The sequence below is a fragment of the Bombina bombina genome, chromosome 7 (genome assembly GCF_027579735.1).
Source record: "Bombina bombina isolate aBomBom1 chromosome 7, aBomBom1.pri, whole genome shotgun sequence".
In the NCBI taxonomy this organism is placed as follows: Eukaryota; Metazoa; Chordata; class Amphibia; order Anura; family Bombinatoridae; genus Bombina; species Bombina bombina.
In genome coordinates this window covers 261,517,361-261,539,756 of record NC_069505.1, presented here as the reverse complement: position 1 = coordinate 261,539,756, position 22,396 = coordinate 261,517,361, and the positions used below count along the sequence as shown (strand labels likewise).

At 42.5% G+C, this 22,396-nt stretch overlaps 1 protein-coding gene across 1 annotated transcript in view; it reads left to right on the top strand.

Moving 5' to 3' along the window:
* The window catches only part of NCKIPSD (NCK interacting protein with SH3 domain), a gene marked incomplete in the record, with an annotated part of 293,113 nt that overhangs the window by 234,313 nt on the left and 36,404 nt on the right, over window positions 1–22,396 (top strand). The window contains 1 exon segment of the mRNA XM_053720732.1: window positions 20,731–20,817. Within this exon segment, the coding sequence (XP_053576707.1) occupies window positions 20,731–20,817 (87 nt within the window).

The window sequence follows — 22,396 nt, the reverse complement described above, 5'->3', positions numbered from 1 at the left end:
TAGTTTTTCGGGCTATAAAATTAACGTGGATAAATCCGAAATATTGTGGATTATTAAGAAAAGAAATAGCTTATTGGTGAATCCTTTTAAACAGGCATCTTCTAAGATTCGATACCTTGGAATAATTCTCTCAAAAAATCCAGCTGATTGGTACAAACTGAACTATGCTTCTATTTGGCAAAAATGTACCAATCTGCTTCAAAATTGGGCTACATTACCTTTATCTTTGTCTGCTAAAATAACAATTATTAAAATGATGCTATTCCCGAAAATTCTCTTTCTGATCCAAAATATCCCAGCCTTTATCCCGGCAAAAGACATGCGGCGGTTTAATTCACAATGTATACAATTTCTGTGGAAGAAGGGGAAGCCACGAATAGCCCTGAAAAATCTGTCACATACGAGACTAGAGGGAGGATTAGCCTTCCCAAATGTGAAATATTATAATTGGGTGGGCATGGCAAAAAACGCATTAGACTGGTTAGCTGGCAACTAATACATGACTAATTATAGAAATGAGGATAAAGCAATCTCTCCATTATCCTTAACGGCGCTCCTTCACTTTCCGATGACAAAACAAATTGATAGGATTGGGTTTCAGTACACAGTACATAATGTCACGAAGGCTTGGAAGAAAGTATGTCAGTCGTTAGCCTCAGATACAAGAATGTCTGAATATTTACCGATTCAGGGCAACCCACATTTTATTAGTGGGATGGATACATCTGCCTTTAAAGATTGGAATGAGAAAGGATTAACTAAAATTATTCAGCTAATAGATAATCAATATAAAACTGTCAAGACCTTTAACTCCCTAGTAACTGAATTTAATCTTAATAGAACACATTTCTTTGCATATCTGCAAGTGCGGCATTTTATCGACACTAACAAACTATAGGACCCAAAGGTATCTATCTCCAATCCTATTGAATAGAGTATTAACTTATACCAAGCAGGGAAATACTCTATCTCTTTCTTATATCAAAAATTAAACTCTATGGAGGCACAGGGGAAAATAGTAGGCTTGTTCTCTAAATGGAACAAGGACCTGATAAACTTAACATATGATCGCTTCAAAGGAAGTTTCTCCCTTATATTAGAATACACTCGTGTGCTATCATTTAGAGAGTCCCATATTAAATTATTAAACAGAGCCTATCTGACCCCCTGGTGGATTTCCAGATGGAAAAGACAAGAATCAGGTAAATGTTCGAGATGCAATGCTGAAAAGGCGGATTTAATACATGTCTTTTTTCAGTGTCCAAAGATAAAACAATATTGGTGTAAAGTGGAATTTTGGATCAATAGGTTTTTAACACCCAGTATTAAGTTTCAGATAGAAGACATACTATTTTTTGTGTCTGATAAAAAAAGGACCAATAAACAATTAATCAATACTGTAATATTAGTGGCTAGACAGCTAATTCTATGTAACTGGAAAGGGAAAAGTTTTTCCACATTCCTGGGTAATATGGTTATGCAACTTATAGTAGATGGTATACTTAAGGATAATCAAATTAAATTGTTTTTGGCGAAATGGGACTTGGTAATAGCTGATCAAGCTGAAAATATAAAAAAACAGGTCCTACTGCATCTGCAGGATTCGACTCTATTTCAGCAACTGCTCTTAACAGATAAATATAGGCATTTGGGAAGAATGATGATTAATAGAAATTTTGAATAGATGGCTGCGGGGTGTGGATAAGAGGAAAGGAGACACTATCAGTATGCTTTATACATAATTCACAAATTTATTTTTTTTTTCTTCCTCTCTTTTTCTTGATTCCTGATTTGTTCTGTTTTTTTTTTTTGTGTTGTTTTGTCTTGTTTATGTTCGGTTTGAGTGGTATGTTGGTTTAGCTTATAAAGTTTGTAAAAAATATCTTCATTGAACACATTGTTTTGGTACATTAACAAAGGATATATAATAATAGTATTCTTTCTGCTGTAAATTGTCTATTGTTTTTTAAGTACTATTCATGTTATGATATCAAGCCATGTATGGCGACTTTAATTTTACCTTGTGCACTCAATGTTGGTTTATAAATAAATATTACAAAAAAAAAAGTTTGTTATTTTAAAATAGTGCTGGTATGTACTATTTACTCTGAAACAGAAAGAGATGACGAGTTCTGTTTAAAAGAAGAGTATGATTTTAGCAGCAGTAACTAAAATCAATTGCTGTTCCCACGCAGGACTGTTGAGCTGAGAGAACTTCAGTTGGGGGGAACAGTTTGCAGACTTTTCTGCTCAAGGTATGACTAGCCATTTTTCTAACAAGACTGTGTAATGCTGGAAGGCTGTCATTTTTCCCTCATTGGGATCGGTAAGCCATTTTCTTAGACTTAGAAAGAATAAAGGGCTTATTGTGGGCTATTAACTGGTGGACACTCTTAAGGGCTAAATCGATTGTTTATCTGTCTTGTTACACAAACGACTGGCAGCTGTGCCAGATGTACAAGCTTTTGTACAGGCTTTGGTCAGAATCAAGCCTGTTTACAGACCCTTGACTCCTCCCTGGAGTCTAAATTTAGTTCTTTCAGTTCTTCAAGGGGTTCCGTTTGAACCCTTACATTCCATAGATATCAAGTTACTATCTTGGAAAGTTCTGTTTTTGGTTGATATTTCTTCTGCTAGAAGAGTTTCTGAATTATCTGCTTTGCAGTGTGATCCACCCTATCTGGTGTTCCATTCAGATAAGGTTGTTTTGCGTACCAAGCCTGGTTTTCTTCCAAAAGTTGTTTCCAACAAGAATATTAACCAGAAAATAGTTGTTCCTTCTTTGTGTCCGAATCCAGTTTCAAAGAAGGAACGTTTGTTACACAATTTAGATGTAGTCCGTGCTTTAAAGTTCTATTTAGAAGCAACAAAGGATTTCAGACAAACTTCTTCTTTGTTTGTCGTTTATTCTGGTAAGAGGAGAGGACAAAAGGCTACTGCTACCTCTCTTTCTTTCTGGCTGAAAAGCATCATCCGATTGGCTTATGAGACTGCCGGACGGCAGCCTCCTGAACGAATCACAGCTCACTCAACTAGGGCTGTGGCTTCCACATGGGCCTTCAAGAACGAGGCTTCTGTTGATCAGATATGTAAGGCAGCGACTTGGTCTTCTCTGCACACTTTTGCCAAATTCTACAAATTTGATACTTATGCTTCTTCGGAGGCTATTTTTGGGAGAAAGGTTTTGCAAGCCGTGGTGCCTTCTGTTTAGGTAACCTGCTTTGCTCCCTCCCTTCATCCGTGTCCTAAAGCTTTGGTATTGGTTCCCACAAGTTATGGATGATGCCGTGGACCGGACACACCAATGTTGGAGAAAACAGAATTTATGCTTACCTGATAAATTACTTTCTCCAACGGTGTGTCCGTTCCACGGCCCACCCTGGTTTTTTAATCAGGTTTGAAAAATGTCTTTCTCTATACACTACAGTCACCACAGCACCCTATAGTTTCTCCTTTTTTTCTCCTAACCGTCGGTTGAATGACTGGGGGGGGCGGAGCCTGGGAGGGGCTATATGGACAGCTTTTGCTGTGCTCTTTGCCATTTCCTGTTGGGGAAGAGAATATTCCCACAAGTTATGGATGACGCCGTGGACCGGACACACCGTTGGAGAAAGTAATTTATCAGGTAAGCATAAATTCTGTTTTTTATTTTGATGGGACTTTTGCTTGAGGGTTCATTTGGCTTATTTGGGGTTGTTATAACCCACATGGCTTTCAGACAAGGTTTGTTGGATTTGTGTAGGCCCCAGTAACATTGAGTGCGGTGGGCGGGACCTATTTTTGCGCCTCAGTTGCGCATTTATTTATACAGTCAAGCAGCAAGCAACTTCTCCAGAGGTCCTGATATTCTTCTGAGGGCCTAATCGAAGCTTTAACCTCATATTATTGTTCCCTAAGGGCAGGTAGGGCCACAGCAGAGCTGTGGCAAGGTGCTAATAGGAGTTTTTACCGGTTTTAGACATTTATCAATCCGGTTTTTTCATTTGGGGGTTTATTGCTTGTGGCGCAATCCTTCTAAAGCTTAGTGGGTACACTGTTAAAATTTCGGAAAATTTGAAGCAATTTTAACCTGTTTTGCAGTGTTTTGCAGTTTGTGTATGCCTTTTTTTCTCTTAAAGGCACAGTACCGTTTTTGCAAATTGTTTTTTTTCATTAAATAAAGTGTTTTCCAAGCTTGCTTGCCTCATTACTAGCCTGTTAAACATGCCTGACATTGAGGAAACTCATTGCTCAATTTGTTTAGAAGCCATTGTGGAACCCCCTCTTAGAATGTGTCCCACTTGTACTGATATGTCTATAAATTGCAAACAGCTTATTTTGACTTATAAAAGTTTGGCATTAGATGATTCTCAGACAGAAGGAAATCAGGTTTTGCCATCTAGTTCTCCCCAAGTGTCACAACCAGTAACGCCCGTACAAGCGACGCCAAGTACTTCTAGTGCATCTAATTCTTTCACCTTGCAAGATTCAGTTATGAATACTACACTCACAGAGGTTTTATCTAAACTGCCAGGGTTGCAAGGGAAGCGCAGTAGCTCTGGGTTAAGAACAAATGCTGAGCCTTCTGACGCTTTAGTAGTCGTATCCGATATTCCCTCACAATGTTCTGAGGTAGGGATGAGGGATTTGCTGTCTGAGGGAGAGATTTCTGATTCAGGAAAGATGTTCCCTCAGACAGATTCAGATATGACGGCATTTAAATTTAAGCTAGAGCACCGCCGCTTATTGCTCAGGGAGGTTTTAGCGACTCTGGATGATTGTGACCCTATTGTAGTTCCAGAGAAATTGTGTAAATTGGACAAATATTTAGAGGTTCCTGTTTACACTGATGTTTTTCCGGTCCCTAAGAGGATTTCGGACATTGTTACTAAGGATTGGTATAGACCAGGTATTCCGTTCGCTCCCCCTCCAGTTTTTAAGAAAATGTTTCCCATATCTGACACCATAAAGGACTCATGGCAGATGGTCCCTAAGGTAGAGGGAGCTATTTCTACTCTGGCTAAGCGTACAACTATACCTATTGAAGACAGTGGTGCTTTCATTGATCCTATGGTTAAAAAAATGATAGGGTCTACTAAAGAGAATTTTTGTTCATCAAGGTTTTCTTCTTCAACCTATAGCATGCATTGTTCCTGTAACCACTGCAGCTGCCTTTTGGTTTGAGGCTCTAGAAGATGCTCTTCAGATGGAGACCCCACTAGATGATATTCTGGACAGAATTAAGGCTCTTAAATTAGCTAATTCTTTTATTACAGACGCCGCTTTTCATCTTGCTAAGTTAGCAGCAAAGAATTCAGGTTTTGCCATTTTAGCGCGTAGAGTGTTATGGCTTAAGTCCTGGTCAGCTGATGTGTCATCTAAATCTAAGCTTTTGTCCATCCCCTTCAAGGGTAAGACCCTATTCGGGCCTGCACTGAAAGAGATAATTTCAGACATTACTGGAGGGAAGGGTCATGCCCTCCCTCAAGATAAATCAAGTAAGACAAGGACCAAACAGAATAATTTCAATCCTTTCGAAACTTCAAGAGTGGTCCCACTTCCTCTTCATCTGCTGCAAAGCAAGAGGGGAACTTTGCTCAATCCAAGCCAACCTGGAGACCTAATCAGGCTTGGAACAAGGGTAAACAGGCCAAAAAGCCTGCTGCTGCCACTAAGTCAGCATGAAGGGGTAGCCCCCGATCCGGGACCGGATCTAGTAGGGGGCAGACTCTCTCTCTCTCTCTCTCTCTCTCTCTCTCTCTCTCTCTCTCTCTCTCTCTCTTTGCTCAGGCCTGGGCAAGAGACGTTCAGGATTCCTGGGCAGTAGAAATTGTAACCCAGGGATACCTTCTAGATTTCAAGGATTCTCCTCCAAGGGGGAGGTTCCATCTTTCTCAATTGTCTATAAACCCGACAAAAAGAGAGGTGTTCTTACGCTGTGTAGAAGACCTTTTTACCATGGGAGTGATCTGCCCAGTTCCAAAAGCAGAACAAGGGCAGGGCAGGGGTTCTACTCCAATCTGTTTGTGGTTCCCAAAAAAGAGGGAACTTTCAGACCAATTCTAGATCTCGATCCTAAATCAATTCCTAAGAGTCCCATCTTTCAAGATGGAGACCATTCGGACTATCTTACCATTGATCCATGAGGGTCAATAAATGACCACCGTGGACTTAAAGGATGCGTATCTACACATTCCTATCCACAAAGATCATCACCAGTTCCTCGGGTTCGCCTTTCTGGACAAGCATTATCAGTTTGTGGCTCTTCCTTTCGGGTTGGCCACAGCGCCACGAATCTCCACAAAGGTGCTAGGGTCCCTTTTGGCAGTTCTAAGGCCGCGGGGCATAGCTGTGGCGCCTTATCTAGACGACATTCTAATTCAAGCGTCGACTTTCCAACTGCCAAGTCTCACACTTAGTGTTGGCCTTTCTAAGATCTCATGGGTGGAAGGTGAACGTAATAAAGAGTTCTCTTTCCCCCCTCACAAGAGTTTAATTTCTAGGGACTCTGAAAATATTTCTGACGGAGGTCAAGAAATCAATGATTTTGTCCACCTGCCGAGCTTTCCATTCCTCGGCCGTCAGTGGCTCAGTGTATGGAGGTAATCGGTCTAATGGTAGCGGCAATGGACATAGTTCCGTTTGCTCGCTTGCATCTCAGACCACTGCAACTATGCATGCTCAATCAGTGGAATGGGGATTATGCGGATTTATCTCCTCAGATAAATCTGGATCAAGAGACCAGAGACTCTCTTCTTTGGTGGTTGTCACAGGATCATCTGTCCCAGGGAATGTGTTTCCGCAGGCCAGATTGGGTTATAGTGACGACAGACGCCAGCCTTCTGGGCTGGGGTGCAGTCTGGAATTCCCTGAAAGAACAGGGTTTGTGGACTCGGGAGGAGGCTCTCCTACCGATAAATATTCTGGAATTAAGAGAGATATTCAATGCTCTCCAGGCATGGCCTCAGCTGGCTTCGACCAGATTCATCAGGTTTCAGTCGGACAACATCACGACTGTGGCTTATATCAATCATCAGGGCAAAACAAAGAGTTCCTTAGCGATGATAGAGGTCTCAAGGATAATCCGATGGGCAGAGGCTCACTCTTGCCATCTGTCAACGATCTATATCCCAGGAGTAGAGAACTGGGAGGCAGATTTTCTACGTTGTCAGACTTTTCATCCGGGGGAGTGGGAACTCCATCCGGAGGTGTTTGCTCAACTGGTTCGGCTATGGGGCACACCAGAATTGGATCTGATGGCATCTCGTCAGAACGCCAAACTTCATTGTTATGGCTCCAGGTCAAGGGATCCTCAGGCTGTACTGATAGATGCTCTAACAGTACCCTGGTCGTTCAACCTGGCTTATGTGTTTCCACCATTTCCTCTCCTTCCTCGTTTGATTGCCAGAATCAAACAGGAGAGAGCTTTGGTGATCTTGATAGCTCCTGCGTGGCCACGCAGGACTTGGTATGCCGACCTGGTGAACATGTCATCTCTGCCACCATGGACTCTGCCACTGAGACAGGACCTTCTCATTCAAGGTCCATTCAAGCATCCAAATCTAATTTCTCTGCAACTGACTGCTTGGAGATTGAACGCTTGATTTTATCAAAGCGAGGTTTCTCTGAGTCGGTCATAGATACCTTGATTCAGGCTTGAAAGCCTGTTACCAGGAAAATCTATCATAAGATATGGCGTAAATATCTTTTTTGGTGCGAATCCAAAGGCTACTCCTTGAGTAAAATCAGGATTCCTAGGATTTTGTCTTTTCTCCAAGAGGGATTGGAGAAAGGTTTGTCAGCTAGTTCCCTAAAAGGACAGATATCTGCTCTGTCTATTCTGTTGCATAAGTGTCTGGCAGATGTTCCAGACGTTCGGGTTTTTTGTCAGGCTTTAGTTAGAATTAAGCCTGTGTTTAAACCTGTTGCTCCGCCATGGAGTCTAAATTTAGTTCTTAAAGTTCTTCAGGGGGTTCCGTTTGAACCCATGCATTCCATAGATATTAAACTTTAATCTTGGAAGGTTTTGTTCCTAGTTGCTATCTCTTCAGCTCGAAGAGTTTCTGAACTATCTGCATTACAATGTGACTCTCCTTATCTTGTGTTCCATGCTGATAAGGTGGTTTTGCGTACCAAGCCTGGGTTCCTACCTAAGGTTGTTACTAACAGGAATATCATTCAGGAAATTGTTGTTCCTTCTCTGTGTCCTAATCCTTCTTGTAAGAAGGAACGTCTGTTGCACAACTTGGACGTGGTAAGTGCTTTGAAATTTTATTTACAGGCAACAAAAGATTTTCGTCAAACATCTTCTTTGTTTGTTGTCTATTCTGGAAAGCGTAGGGGTCAAAAGGCTACGGCGACTTCTCTTTCCTTTTAGCTGAAAAGCATCATCCGTTTGGCTTATGAGACTGCGGGACAGCAGCCTCCTGAAAGGATTACAGCTCATTCTACTAGAGCGGTAGCTTTCACATGGGCTTTTAAAAATGATGCTTCCGTTGAACAGATTTGTAAGGCTGCGACTTGGTCTTCGCTCCATACTTTTTCAAAATTTTACAAATTTGATACTATTGCCTCTTCGGAGGCTATTTTGGGGAGAAAGGTTTTGCAAGCAGTGGTGCCTTCCGTTTAGGTTCCTGTCTTGTCCCTCCCTTCATCTGTGTCCTAAAGCTTTGGTATTGGTATCCTACAAGTAAGGATGAATTTGTGGACTCTGGAAAATCATGCAAAAGAAAACAAAATTTATGCTTACCTGATAAATTTCTTTCTTTTGTGATGTACCGAGTCCACGGCCCGCCCTGTCTATTCAAGACAGATGGTATTTTTTATTAAAAACTTCAGTCACCTCTGCACCTTATAGTTTCTCCTTTTTCTTCCTTGGCCTTCTGTCGAATGACTGGGGGGTGGAGTTAAGAGGGGAGCTATATAGACAGCTCTGCTGTGGTGCTCTCTTTGCCACTTCCTGTTAGGAAGGATAATATCCCACAAGTAAGGATGAATCCGTGGATTCGGTACATCACAAAAGAAAGAAATTTATCAGGTAAGCATAAATTTAGTTTTTTTCTCATTCAAGTCCATGTCAGGAGCGATGCTACTGTCACACTCGAGAGGCTGTGTTTCTGTTCCACAGCATGGATTCTGAGGAGATCATTTACATTTTTACATATGTTGAAAACGCTAGAAGACAGGGTCACAGTGTGGCTCCTTTTATCTTAATAGAATCATGGGTTAATACCTCCCTAGGGGGATTATTGAACAGTGGGGATTAATCTAATGTGATGCTTTGATTTTATGCTGCTTTTTGTGTGAGATTTATTGGGCTCATAGACTGTTTATGTGGCTGGAACGTACAGGTTTTTACTTTCACTTTGAATGCTGCGCAGCTTGTAGCTTGGTGCGCTTTTTCTCATAGCAGGGGCGGACCTGCCTTGCGCACCATGTGACCGGGAGTGGCCTCGCTTTCAATTTCTCTTTCCTGACTAAGCTGACTGTCGGAGAAGATGCTTTCTCTTGTAAGGTGTATCCAGTCCACGGATCATCCATTACTTGTGGGATATTCTCCTTCCCAACAGGAAGTTGCAAGAGGATCACCCACAGCAGAGCTGCTATATAGCTCCTCCCCTAACTGCCATATCCAGTCATTCTCTTGCAACTCTCAACAAGCATGGAGGTAGTAAGAGAGAAGTGGTGAAACGTAGTTCTTTTTTTTTTCTTCAATCAAAAGTTTGTTGTTTTTAAATGGTACTGGAGTTGTACTATTTTGTCCCAGGCAGAAAATAGAAGAAGAATCTGCCTGTGATTTCTATGATCTTAGCAGGTTGTAACTAAGATCCATTGCTGTTCTCACACATGACTGAAGAGAGAGGTAACTTCAGTGGGGGAATGGCGTGCAGGTTATCCTGCTATGAGGTATGTGCAGTTAAATTTTTTTCTAGAAGATGTGAATGCTAGAAAATACTGCTGATACCAGATTTATGTAAGGTAAGCCTGAATACAGTGATTTAATAGCGACTGGTATCATGCTTACTTTCTGAGGTAATACTCTTATAGATTTACAATATAAAACGTTTGCTGGCATGTTTAAACGTTTTTATATATACTTTGGTGATAAAACTTTATTGGGGCCTAGTTTTTTTCCACAAGGCTGGCTTAAATTTGCCTAGAAACAGTTTCCTGAGGCTTTCCACTGTTTTAATATGAGTGGGAGGGGCCTAATTTAGCTCTTTATTGCGTAGTAACTTTTTTACAGACTGAGACATCCAGCTTCCTCCAGGAGTCCCCTGAATGCTATAGGACCTCTCTTAAGGGCTCTTAGGCTTTCCAAAGTCGTTTGTTGGGGAAGGTAGGCCCACAGCAAGGCTGTGGCAGTTTGGTGTGACTGTTAAAAAACGTCTATCGTTTTTTTGATCCGTTTTTTGAACTAAGGGGTTAATCATCCATTTGCAAGTGGGTTCAATGCTCTGTTAGCTTATTATAAACACTGTAAAAATTTTGTTTGATTTACTGCCTTTTTTCACTGTTTTTCAAATTCTGACAATTTGTTTCTCTTAAAGGCACAGTACCATTTTTATTATTTGCTTGTTAACTTGATCTAAAGTGTTTTCCAAGCTTGCTGGTCTCATTGCTAGTCTGTTTAAACATGTCTGACATAGAGGAAACTCCTTGTTCATTATGTTTAGAAGCCATGGTGGAACCCCCTCTTAGAATGTGTACCCAATGTACTGATTTCACTTTAAGTAATAAAGATCATATTCTGTCTTTAAAAAATTTATCACCAGAGGAATCTGACGAGGGGGAAGTTATGCCGACTAACTCGCCCCACGTGTCAGGCCCTTTGACTCCCGCTCAAGGGACTCACGCTCTAATGGCGCCAAGTACATCTAGTGCGCCCATAGCGTTTACTTTACAAGACATGGCGGCGGTCATGGATAATACCCTGTCAGCGGTATTATCCAGACTACCTGGGTTTAGAGGAAAACGAGACAGCTCTGGAGTTAGCTGCTTAACATTCCCTTCAAGGGGCAAACCATATTCGGGCCTGGTTTGAAGGAGATCATTTCTGATATCACTGGAGGAAAAGGTCATGCCCTTCCTCAGGATAGGTCCAAATCAAGGGCCAAACAGACTAATTTTTATGCCTTTCGAAACTTCAAGGCGAGTGCGGCATCAACTTCCTCTAATGCAAAACAAGAGGGAACTTTTGCTCAGTCCAAGTCGGTCTGGAGACCTAACCAGACCTGGAACAAAGGTAAGCAGGCCAAAAAGCCTGCTGCTGCCCCTAAGACAGCATGAAGTATCAGCCCCCTATCTGGTAACGGATCTAGTAGGGGGCAGACTTTCGCTCTTCGCCCAGGCTTGGGCAAGAGATGTCCAGGATCCCTGGGCGTTGGAAATTGTATCCCAGGGATATCTTCTGGACTTCAAAGCTTCTCCTCCAAAAGGGAGATTTCACCTTTCACAATTATCTGCAAACCAGATAAAGAGAGAGGCATTCTTACACTGTGTTCAAGACGAGTTATGGGAGTGATCCATCCAGTTCCACGGGAGGAACAAGGACAGGGATTTTACTCAAATCTGTTTGTGGTTCCCAATAAAGAGGGACCCTTCAGACCAATTTTAGATCTCAAGATTTTAAACAAATTCCTCAGAGTTCCATCATTCAAGATGGAGACTATTCGTACCATCCTACCTATGATCCAGGAGGGTCAATACATGACTACAGTGGATTTAAAGGATGCTTATCTTCACATTCCGATACACAAAGATCATCATCGGTTTCTCAGGTTTGCCTTCCTGAACAGGCATTACCAGTTTGTAGCTCTTCCCTTTGGGTTAGCTACAGCCCCAAGAATCTTTACAAAGGTTCTGGGGTCACTTCTGGTGGTCCTAAGAACGCGGGGCATAGCAGTGGCCCCTTATTTAGACGACATTCTGATACAGGCGTCAAATTTCCAAATTGCCAAGTCTCATACGGGCATAGTTCTGGCATTTCTGAGGTCGCATGGGTGGAAGTTGAACAAGGAAAAGAGTTCTCTATCCCCTCTCACAAGAGTCTCCTTTCTGGGAACTCTAATAGATTCTGTAGAAATGAGGATTTACCTGACGGAGTCCAGGTTATCAAAACTTCTAAATTCCTGCCATGTTCTTTATTCCATTTCTCGCCCTTCGGTGGCTCAGTGTATGGAAGTAATCGGCTTAATGGTAGCGGCAATGGACATAGTGCCGTTTGCACGTCTACATCTTAGACCGCTGCAACTATGCATGCTCAGTCAGTGGAATGGGGATTACACAGATTTGTCCCCTCTACTAAATCTGGATCAAGAGACCAGGGATTCTCTTCTCTGGTGGCTATCTCGGGTCCATCTGTCCAAGGGAATGACCTTTCGCAGGCCAGATTGGACAATTGTAACGACAGATGCCAGCCTTCTAGGCTGGGGGGCAGTCTGGAACTCCCTGAAGGCTCAGGGATCATGGACTCAGGAGGAGACACTCCTTCCAATAAACATTCTGGAACTAAGAGCGATATTCAATGCTCTTCAGGCTTGGCCTCAGCTAGCGACAATGAGGTTCATCAGATTTCAGTCGGACAACATCACGACTGTGGCTTACATCAACCATCAAGGGGGAACAAGGAGTTCCCTAGCGATGTTAGAAGTCTCAAAGATAATTTGTTGGGCAGAGATTCACTCTTGCCATCTATCAGCTATCCATATCCCAGGTGTAGAGAACTGGGAGGCAGATTTTCTAAGTCGACAGACTTTTCATCCGGGGGAGTGGGAGCTCCATCCGGAGGTGTTTGCACAATTGATTCATCGTTGGGGCAAACCAGAACTTGATCTCATGGCGTCTCGCCAGAACGCCAAGCTTCCTTGTTACAGATCCAGGTCCAGGGACCCCAAGGCAACGCTGATAGATGCTCTAGCAGCGCCTTGGTCCTTCAACCTGGCTTATGTGTTTCCACCGTTTCCTCTGCTCCCTCGTCTGATTGCCAAAATCAAGCCGAGAGCATCAGTGATCTTGATAGCGCCTGCGTGGCCATGCAGGACTTGGTATGCAGATCTGGTGGACATGTCATCCTTTCCACCATTGACTCTGCCGCTGAGACAGGACCTTCTACTTCAAGGTCCTTTCAACCATCCAAATCTAATTTCTCTGAGGCTGACTGCCTGGAGATTGAACGCTTGATTTTATCAAAGCGTGGTTTCTCCGAGTCAGTCATTGATACCTTAATTCAGGCATGAAAGCCTGTCACCAGGAAAATCTATCATAAGATATGGCGTAAATATCTTTATTGGTGTGAATCCAAGGGCTACTCATGAAGTAAGGTCAGGATTCCCAGGATATTATCTTTTCTCCAAGAAGGATTGGAGAAAGTATTGTCAGCTAGTTCCTTAAAGGGACAGATTTCTGCGCTGTCTATTCTTTTGCACAAGCGTCTGGCGGATGTTCCAGACGTTCAGGCATTTTGTCAGGCTTTAGTTAGAATCAAGCCTGTGTTTAAACCTGTTGCTCCACCTTGGAGCTTAAATTTGGTTCTTAAAGTTCTTCAGGGGGTTCCGTTTGAACCTCTTCATTCCATAGATATCAAACTTTTATCTTGGAAAGTTCTTTTTTTTGGTAGCTATTTCCTCGGCTCGTAGAGTTTCCGAGTTATCTGCCTTACAATGTGATTCTCCTTATCTGATCTTCCATGCAGATAAGGTAGTTCTTCGTACCAAACCTGGGTTTTTACCTAAGGTGGTATCTAATAAGAATATCAATCAGGAGATTGTTGTTCCATCATTGTGTCTAGGGCTGCAACAACTAATCCGTAAGATTGATCATAAAAATAGTTGTCAAAGAATGTCATTATCAATTAGGTGGTCAGCGATTAGTTGGTTATTGCACAGCACCAGCTGCTTCAATCCGATGAACTCCTGCACATGGTATTGTGCAAACATTTTTATTTATTATTATTTTTTCTATCCGATTAATCGGATAATTATTGTCCGATTAATCGGATAGAAAAAAGATTAAAAAAATAAATAAATTAAAAATTTTTTGCACAATCTTAGTTGCAGTAGATCGTCAGATTAAAGCAGCTGGTGCTGTGCAACTGACAAACTAATCGCTGACCACCTAATTGATAATGAGATTTGTTGACAACTATTTTTATGATCAAAACTTACCGATTAGTTGTTGCAGCCCTAATTGTGTCCTAATCCTTCTTCAAAGAAGGAACGTCTATTACACAATCTTGACGTGGTTCATGCTTTAAAGTATTATTTACAAGCTACTAAGGATTTTCGTCAAACATCTGCTTTGTTTGTTGTCTACTCTGGACAGAGGAGAGGCCAAAGGGCTTCGGCAACCTCTCTTTCGTTTTGGCTAAGAAGTATACTCCGCTTAGCTTATGAGACTGCTGGTCAGCAGCCTCCTGAAAGGATTACAGCTCATTCTACTAGAGCTGTGGCTTCCACATGAGCCTTTAAAAATGAGGCTTCTGTTGAACAGATTTGCAAGGCGGCGACTTGGTCTTCGCTTCATACTTTTTCAAAATTCTATAAATTTGATACTTTTGCTTCTTCGGAGGCTATTTTTGGGAGAAAGGTTTTACAGGCAGTGGTACCTTCCGTTTAAGTACCTGCCTTGTCCCTCCCTTCATCCGTGTACTTTAGCTTTGGTATTTGTATCCCACAAGTAATGGATGATCTTTGGACTGGATACACCTTACAAGAGAAAACATAATTTATGCTTACCTGATAAATTTATTTCTCTTGTGGTGTATCTAGTCCACGGCCCGCCCTGTCATTTTAAGGCAGGTATTTTTTAATTTTAAACTTCAGTCACCACTGCACCCTATGGTTTCTCCTTTCTCTGCTTGTTTTCGGTCGAATGACTGGATATGGCAGTTAGGGGAGGAGCTATATAGCAGCTCTGCTGTGGGTGATCCTCTTGCAACTTCCTGTTGGGAAGGAGAATATCCCACAAGTAATGGATGATCCGTGGACTGGATACACCACAAGAGAAATAAATTTATCAGGTAAGCATAAATTATGTTTTTTCTCTATATTGTCTGGGTCTAGGAGGTGGTGAGTGCCCCAGCCATTGGGAGTATAACGGTGCCGTTTTTTTAGAAATAAAAAAAGATTGTTTTATTTTCTGTGTCCTACTGTCATTAGCTTAAGCTATGGAGGATTCTGAGACATTAGAGGGTACTCCCTCTATTCCAAATAGTAATACCGGTTTATATTGTGAGGTGGCCTTGGTATGTCCACCCTCTAAACTATGTTCCACATGCCTTGACAACGTTTTTAGGTCTAAGAAGGTTAACCCCTTTAGTACCACTGAGCCGTCCACCTCTGAGGACTCGTCGTCCCATTAGATGCATACCCATCAGTCATCTCCTTCTACACACGCAGCTTCCCGTAGCACGCCTGATCCTCCACCTGGAGGGAGCCTTTTACCATATTTTACCGCGCAGTTAAGAACGGCGGTTTCTGAGGCCCTCAGTGCTTTACCTCCCCCGCTAAACGCAAGCAAAAGGTTAAACATAGCTCTCCTGCCCAGGGGTCATCATGTAATTTATTTGATTTATCTGTTCTGACTCAGTTATCCGAGGATGAGTCACACTCTGAGACTTCAGAGGGTGAACTTTCTGGGATGGAGTCTGCTGCCTCTAAGCCGCCTGCTGCGGAGGAACCAGCCTTTAGATTTAAGATTGAACACTTACGTTTCTTTTAAAAGAGGTCCTGTCTACATTAGAGGTTCCAGAGGCCAAGCTGTCTGATGAACCTTTGAGTCCTAAATTAGACAGAGTGTATGAGGACAGGGTAGTGCCGTTAACTTTTCCTGTACCTGTAAAGATGGCGAACATTATTAAAAACAAATCGGACAGAATTGGATCTTCCTTTTCTCCTTCGTCTTCCTTTAAAAAAATATTCCCAGTCCCAGACTCTCAATTGGAATTGTGGGGTTTCATCCCTAAGGTGGATGGCGCTATCTCCACGCTTGCCAAACGTACTACTATCCCGCTTGAGGATAGCTTGTTGTTTAAAGAGCCGATGGATAAGAAGATGGAAACTCTTGATGAGTGAAGATGAAGATGTTCCAACATACGGGATACTTGTTTCAACCGGCAGCGGCTGTTGCCTCGGTTGCTGGAGCAGCTACCTACTGGTGCGACTCCTTATCAAAATTGATCGAGGTGGAGTGTCCCCTCAACGTCATCCAGGAAAGAATTAAAGCTTTGAGAATTGCGAATTCTTTTATCTGCGATGCAAACATGCAGATTATTCGCCTAAATGCCAAGGTGTCTGGTTTTTCAGTTCAGACCCGTCAGGCACTCTGGCTGAAGTCCTGGCCTGCGGACATGACTTCTAAGTCCAGACTTCTCTCCCTCCCTTTTAAGGAAAAGATTTTATTTGGTCCAGGCCTGGACTCCATTATCTCCATGGTTACAGGGGGCAAGGGTGCCTTCCTACTGCAGGATAAAAAGAACAAGTCTAAGGGACAAAGTTCTGATTTTCGTTCCTTTCGTTCTGATAAATTCCAACTACAGCAGCCCTCCACTAAGCCTGAGCAACCGTTGTGTACTTGGAAGCCGGCTCAGTCCTGAAATAAATCCAAGCAGAGCAAGAAGCCCGCCGAGACTAAATCGTCATGAAGGGGCGGCCCCACCGATCTGACGCTGGACCGTGTAGGGGGCAGACTGTCTCTTTTGTCAGATGCTTGGTTCAGGGACGTGCAGGATCCATGGATCCTGGGGGTCATAGCTCAGGGATACAAGATAGGTTTCAAGTCTCATCCACCCAAGGGCAGATTTCTCCTCTCAAGTCTGTCTTCCAGACCAGAAAAGAGGAAAGCCTTTCTGGGGTGCGTGCGGGATGCTATTCAAACATTTTTGTGGTCCCAAAGAAGGAGGATTCTGGACCTAAAGTGCTTAAACAAATTTCTAAACGTCCCCTCGTTCAAGATGGAGACGATAAGGTTCATCCTTCCCTTAGTTCAGGAAGGACAGTTCATGACCACTATAGATCTGAATGATGCTTACCTTCACGTTCCAATCCACAAGAATCACTTCCAGTTCCTAAGGTTTGCGTTCCTGGATCAGCACTTCCAGTTCATTGCACTTCCGTTTGGTCTAGCTACTGCTCCACAAATTTTTACGTAGGTTCTAAGGGCTTTTCTAGCCGTTGCCAGAACTTGGGATATAGCAGTAGCTCCCTACTTGGACGATATTCTGGTACAAGCACCATCTTTTAGTCTGGCGGAGGACCATTCGGAATCTCTTCTCTCTCTTCTTCGATCTCATGGATGGAAGATAAACCTAGAAAAGAGTTCTCTTATTCCAGGCACCATGGTAGAATTCCTGGGTACTATAATAGACTCTATATCCATGAGGATATTTCTAACAGACCAGAGACGTTGCAAGCTTGCTTCGGCATGCCTTTCCCTCTGGACCTCCTTAAGGTCCTCTGTGGCTCAGTGTATGGAGGTGGTTGGTCTCATGGTGTCCAGCATGGACATCATTCCCTTTGCCAGGTTCTGTCTCAGACCACTGCAAATGTGCATGCTGAAGCAGTGGAACGGAAATAATTCGGATCGGTCTCAACAGATCTCTCTGAACAACCAGTTGAGAGAATCGCTCTCTTGGTGGCTCTGTCCAGATCATCTGTCCCGAGTGACATCCTTCTTAAGACAATCCTGGGAGATTGTGACTATGGACGCAAGTCTATGAGGATGGGGAGCTGTTTGGGGTGCCAAGAAGGCACAGGGCCGGTTGTCTCAGGAGGAACGCTCCCTCACGATCAACATTCTGGAATTTCGAGCAATCTTCAATGCTCTGAAGGCTTGGCCCCTTCTGGGTTCGTCCCGGTTTATCGGATTCCAATCGGACAATATAACCTCGGTGGCTTACATCAACCATCAGGGGGGGACGAGAAGCTCCCTAGCAATGATGGAGGTATCTCGAATTCTGGAGTGGGCAGAGACCCACAGCTGATCGCTGTCAGCGATCCACATTCCGGGTGTGGACAACTGGGAAGCGGGTTTTCTCAGCAGACAATTCGTTCATCCGGGGGAATGGTCTCTCCATCCCGAAGTGTTTGCAGAGATATGCAACAAGTGGGGGACACCAGAGATAGATCTCATGGCGTCTCGTCTCAATACCAAGCTACCCAGATATGGGTCGAGGTCCAGGGATCCTCAGGCGGAGCTAATAGATGCATTAGCAGTGCCTTGGAGGTTCAGTCTAATTTACCTTTTCCCGCGGTTACCACTTCTTCCTCGTGTAGTGGCCCGCATCAAGCAGGAGCAAGCATCAGTGATACTGATTGCTCCATCGTGGCCGCGAAGGATGTGGTTCGTGGATCTGGTGAGGATGTCATCTTCTCCTCTGTGGAAGTTACCTTGTTGCAGGGATCTGCTGGAACAGGGTCCTTTTTGTTCACCAAAATCTAGATTCTCTGAGGCTGACTGCGTGGCGATTGAACGCTTAGTCCTAGCCAAGAGAGGTTTTTCTGAGAGAGTGATTGATACTCTCATTCAAGCTCGTAAGCCGGTTACCAGTCGCATCTTATCATAATGTGGAGAACCTACTTATTCTGGTGTGAAGAGCGTGGATTTTCCTGGCATAAAGTTAAGGTTGCCAGGATCCTATCGTTTCTCCAGGATGGACTGGAGAAGGGCCTTTCTGCCAGTTCCCTGAGGGGACAGATTTCGGCCCTATCTGTTTTACTGCACAAGAGGCGCTCCGATCTTCCAGATTTACAATCCTTTGTTAAGGCTCTGATTAGAATCAGACCTGTGTTTAGATCTAAGGCTTCTCCTTGTAGTCTAAATCTTGTTCTTAAGGTGTTGCAACAGGCTCAGTTTGAGCCTATGCATGAGATTGACATTAAATTGTTGTCCTAGAAGATTCTTATTCTACTGGCTATTGCTTCTGCACGTATCTGAGATTGCCGCCTTGCAATGTGAGCTTCCTTATCTGGTGTTCCATTCTGATAAGGCTGTCCTACGTACTAAGTTAGGTTTTCTTCCTAAGGTCGTGTCAGACCGCAACATCAATCAAGATTGTGGTTCCTTCCTTGTGTCCAAATCCTTTGTCTACGAAGGAACGTTTGCTTCATAATCTGAACGTGGTTCGCGCCTTGAAGTTCTACCTTCAGGCTATTAAGGATTTTAGAAAAATATTGTCCTTGTTTGTTGTCTATTCTGAGAAGCGTAAGGGACAGAAGGTCTCTTCAACTTCCTTATCTTTTTGGTTAAGGAGTGTTATACGCTTTGCTTATGAGACAGCGGGACATAAACCTCCTCAGAGGATTACGGCTCATTCTACTAGGGCAGTGGCTTCCTCTTGGGCCTTTAAGAACGAGGCCTCCTATGGATCAGATTTTTAAGGCGGTTACCTGGTTCTCCTTACACACTTTTTCTAAATTTTACAAGTTTGATGTTTTTGCTGTGGCTGAAGCAGCTTTCTGGAGAAAGGTTTTGCAGGCTGTGGTGCCCTCAGATTAGGGCCTGCCTCTTTTTGTCCCTCCTGTTATCATTCAGTGTTCTCTAGAGCTTGGGTATAAGTTTTCCAACAGTAAGGAATGATGCCGTGGACTCTCCTTATATTAGGAAGGAAAACATAAATTATGCTTACTAGATAATTTCATTTCCTTCTGTATAAGGAGAGTCCACAGCTCCCGCCCGTGTTCTCCGATGGGCGGCCCTCTAAATTATCATTTTCTTCTGGCACCATTTATACCCTGATATTTCTCCTACTGTTCCTTGTTCCCTCAGCAGAATGACAGTTCCCAAATGATAGACAGCACACACCTGATGCTCGTGGTAGAGGGCCACTGCAAACACCTCTCTGTAGACTGTAAACAACCAATCAGCAGAATGACTGGGGGAAGTGGGAGAGGTATTTAAGCCTTTGGCTGGGGTGTCTTTGCCTCCTCCAGGTGGCCAGGTTCAGTTTTTCCCAACAGTAAGGAATGATGCCGTGGACTCTCCTTATACAGAAGGAAATTAAATTATCTGGTAAGCATAATTTCTTTGTAATGGTAAAAAATGTAAACCTTTTTCTCTTATACAAGCAATATCTACTTAAATGGACAGTATACACCAATTTTAATTTAACTGCTTGTAATAGACACTACTATAAAGAATAATATACACAGATACTGATAAGAAATAATCCAGTATAAAACCTTTTAAAAACTTACTTAGAAACTCCCAATTTAGCTTTGTTGATGAGATTAGCCTGGCACACCCACTTAAAGGGGCTGAGAGCAGAGCCCTCCCCAACTTTAACTCTCCCCTGCATATGAATAGACCCATTATACAAACAGAAGCAATGTGAAGTCTGTATACATCAGTATACATATAAAACTTTGGGGCTTGGTTAGGAGACTGACAATCAGCACAATGTTATTTAAAAATAAGCAAAACTAAACATTTTTACAAAAACACACCCAGATGGGCTGTATAAATGTGTCATCTACAAAACATTTATGCAAAGAAAAATCTAGTGTACAATGTCCCTTTAATCTTATTTATGAGAAAACACTTTTACAATGTAAACTCTTTATTTGTCCTAGCACACTATGTGAACAGATGACATACGATTAACATACTATAGACACAACCTATTGTATATGCACATGTGTGATGTGCTGGTGATTCTGCCTTATACAGAGGAATTGTCTTTGGTGAACCTCTCTCCCTTTATTCATATCAAACAGACCCAATGTGTAAGAATAATGTTTTGGTGTTTTCTTTCAGACAGATGCAGACCCAGAAGTATGCAAGAAAATGTGCAAGAAGAACCAGTTTGAGGCTGTTATGTCCCTTGTGTCTTATTATCAAATGGTAAGTAGTGGTCCAGATCATTTCTGGCAATGAATTCTGCTAACTTATCGGTGTGTGTACAATGTAATCAAGGGAAGCATCTGCCAGCTACCAAAGAAGAGCAATATTTCCTGGCATTCATCCATTTATTTGTTTATTGTTCAGCAGTTTGTAAAATATGTTTGTGTTTAAACTAATCGCTGATGAGTTTGCTGATAAACTTTGAAAATCTGATTTTGTGTTCTGATGACTCTGGTTTTTGGTTTTTCATTTATCATTGTCATCACAATGTTGAGATTGCACGTTCTCTTTTAATGAGACTCAACCACGCATGGTAATTTTTAATCTGTATATAAATATCAGTTTCTCCAGCTTTATATTCTTGGCTACCATCCTAATATTACCTTACTTTGGCGCCATTGTGAAATATGATTCAGCTTCGACTTGGCTGCTTAATTTGTTATCGACAAAAATCTTTGCTTAAAATAGTTTTTTAATCTAAGTACCGAAGGGTCCAACAATGCACAACAGCAAAACCCTTTGTAGCAGCTTGCACTAAATAAGTAAATGCAACTTCACATATGCATGGGTTTATTAATTACATATTTTAAAGTGTTCTGGTTATTATTTCCCTTGGTTTAACTTAAAAATGTTGTGGAGGTATTACTGGATCACATAAATCTCTGTACGAATAAAAGAACTGGCCAGGAACTTGCTTTCTCTTGTAAGGTGTATCCAGTCCACGGGTTCATCCTTTACTTGTGGGATATTCTCCTTCCTAACAGGAATTGGCAAAGAGAGCACACAGCAGAGCTGTCCATATAGCTCCCCCTCTAGCTCCACCCCCCAGTCATTCTCTTTGCCGGCTCTAAGCAATAGGGTCCCTCTCGGAAGGGTAAAGTGAATGTGGTGTTAGATTTGTAGTTTTTGTTCTACAAGCAAAAGTTTATTTTAAATGGTACAGGTTTGTACTATTTACTCTCCTGCAGAAAAGAGATGAAGATTTCTGCAGGGAGGAAAATGATTTCTCTTGTTAAGTGTGTTCAGTCCACGGGTCATCCATTACGTATGGGATATATTCTCCTTCCCAACAGGAAGTTGCAAGAGGATCACCCAAGCAGAGCTGCTATATAGCTCCTCCCCTCACATGTCATATCCAGTCATTCTCTTGCAACCCTCAACAAAGAAGGAGGTCGCGGGAGGAGTTGGAGTTTTTACTTAATTATTCTTCAATCAAAAGTTTGTTATTTTAAATGGCACCGGAGTGTGCTGTTTTTCTATCTCAGGCAGTATTTGGAAGAAGAAACTGCCTGCGTTTTCTATGATCTTAGCAGGCGTAACTAAGATCCACTGGCTGTTCTCGACATTCTGAGGAGAGGGGTAACTTCAGAACATGGGAATAGCATGCGGGGTCCCCCGCAAATGAGGTATGTGCAGTACAATATTTTCTGGGAATGGAATTGACTAAGAAAATACTGCTGTTACCCGTATGATGTAAGTACAGCCTTAAATGCAGTAGTAGTGACTGGTATCAGGCTGATAAATGTATGCACAGTAGAGTTATTTTCTAGGGACTAGAATTTGACTGAGAAAATACTGT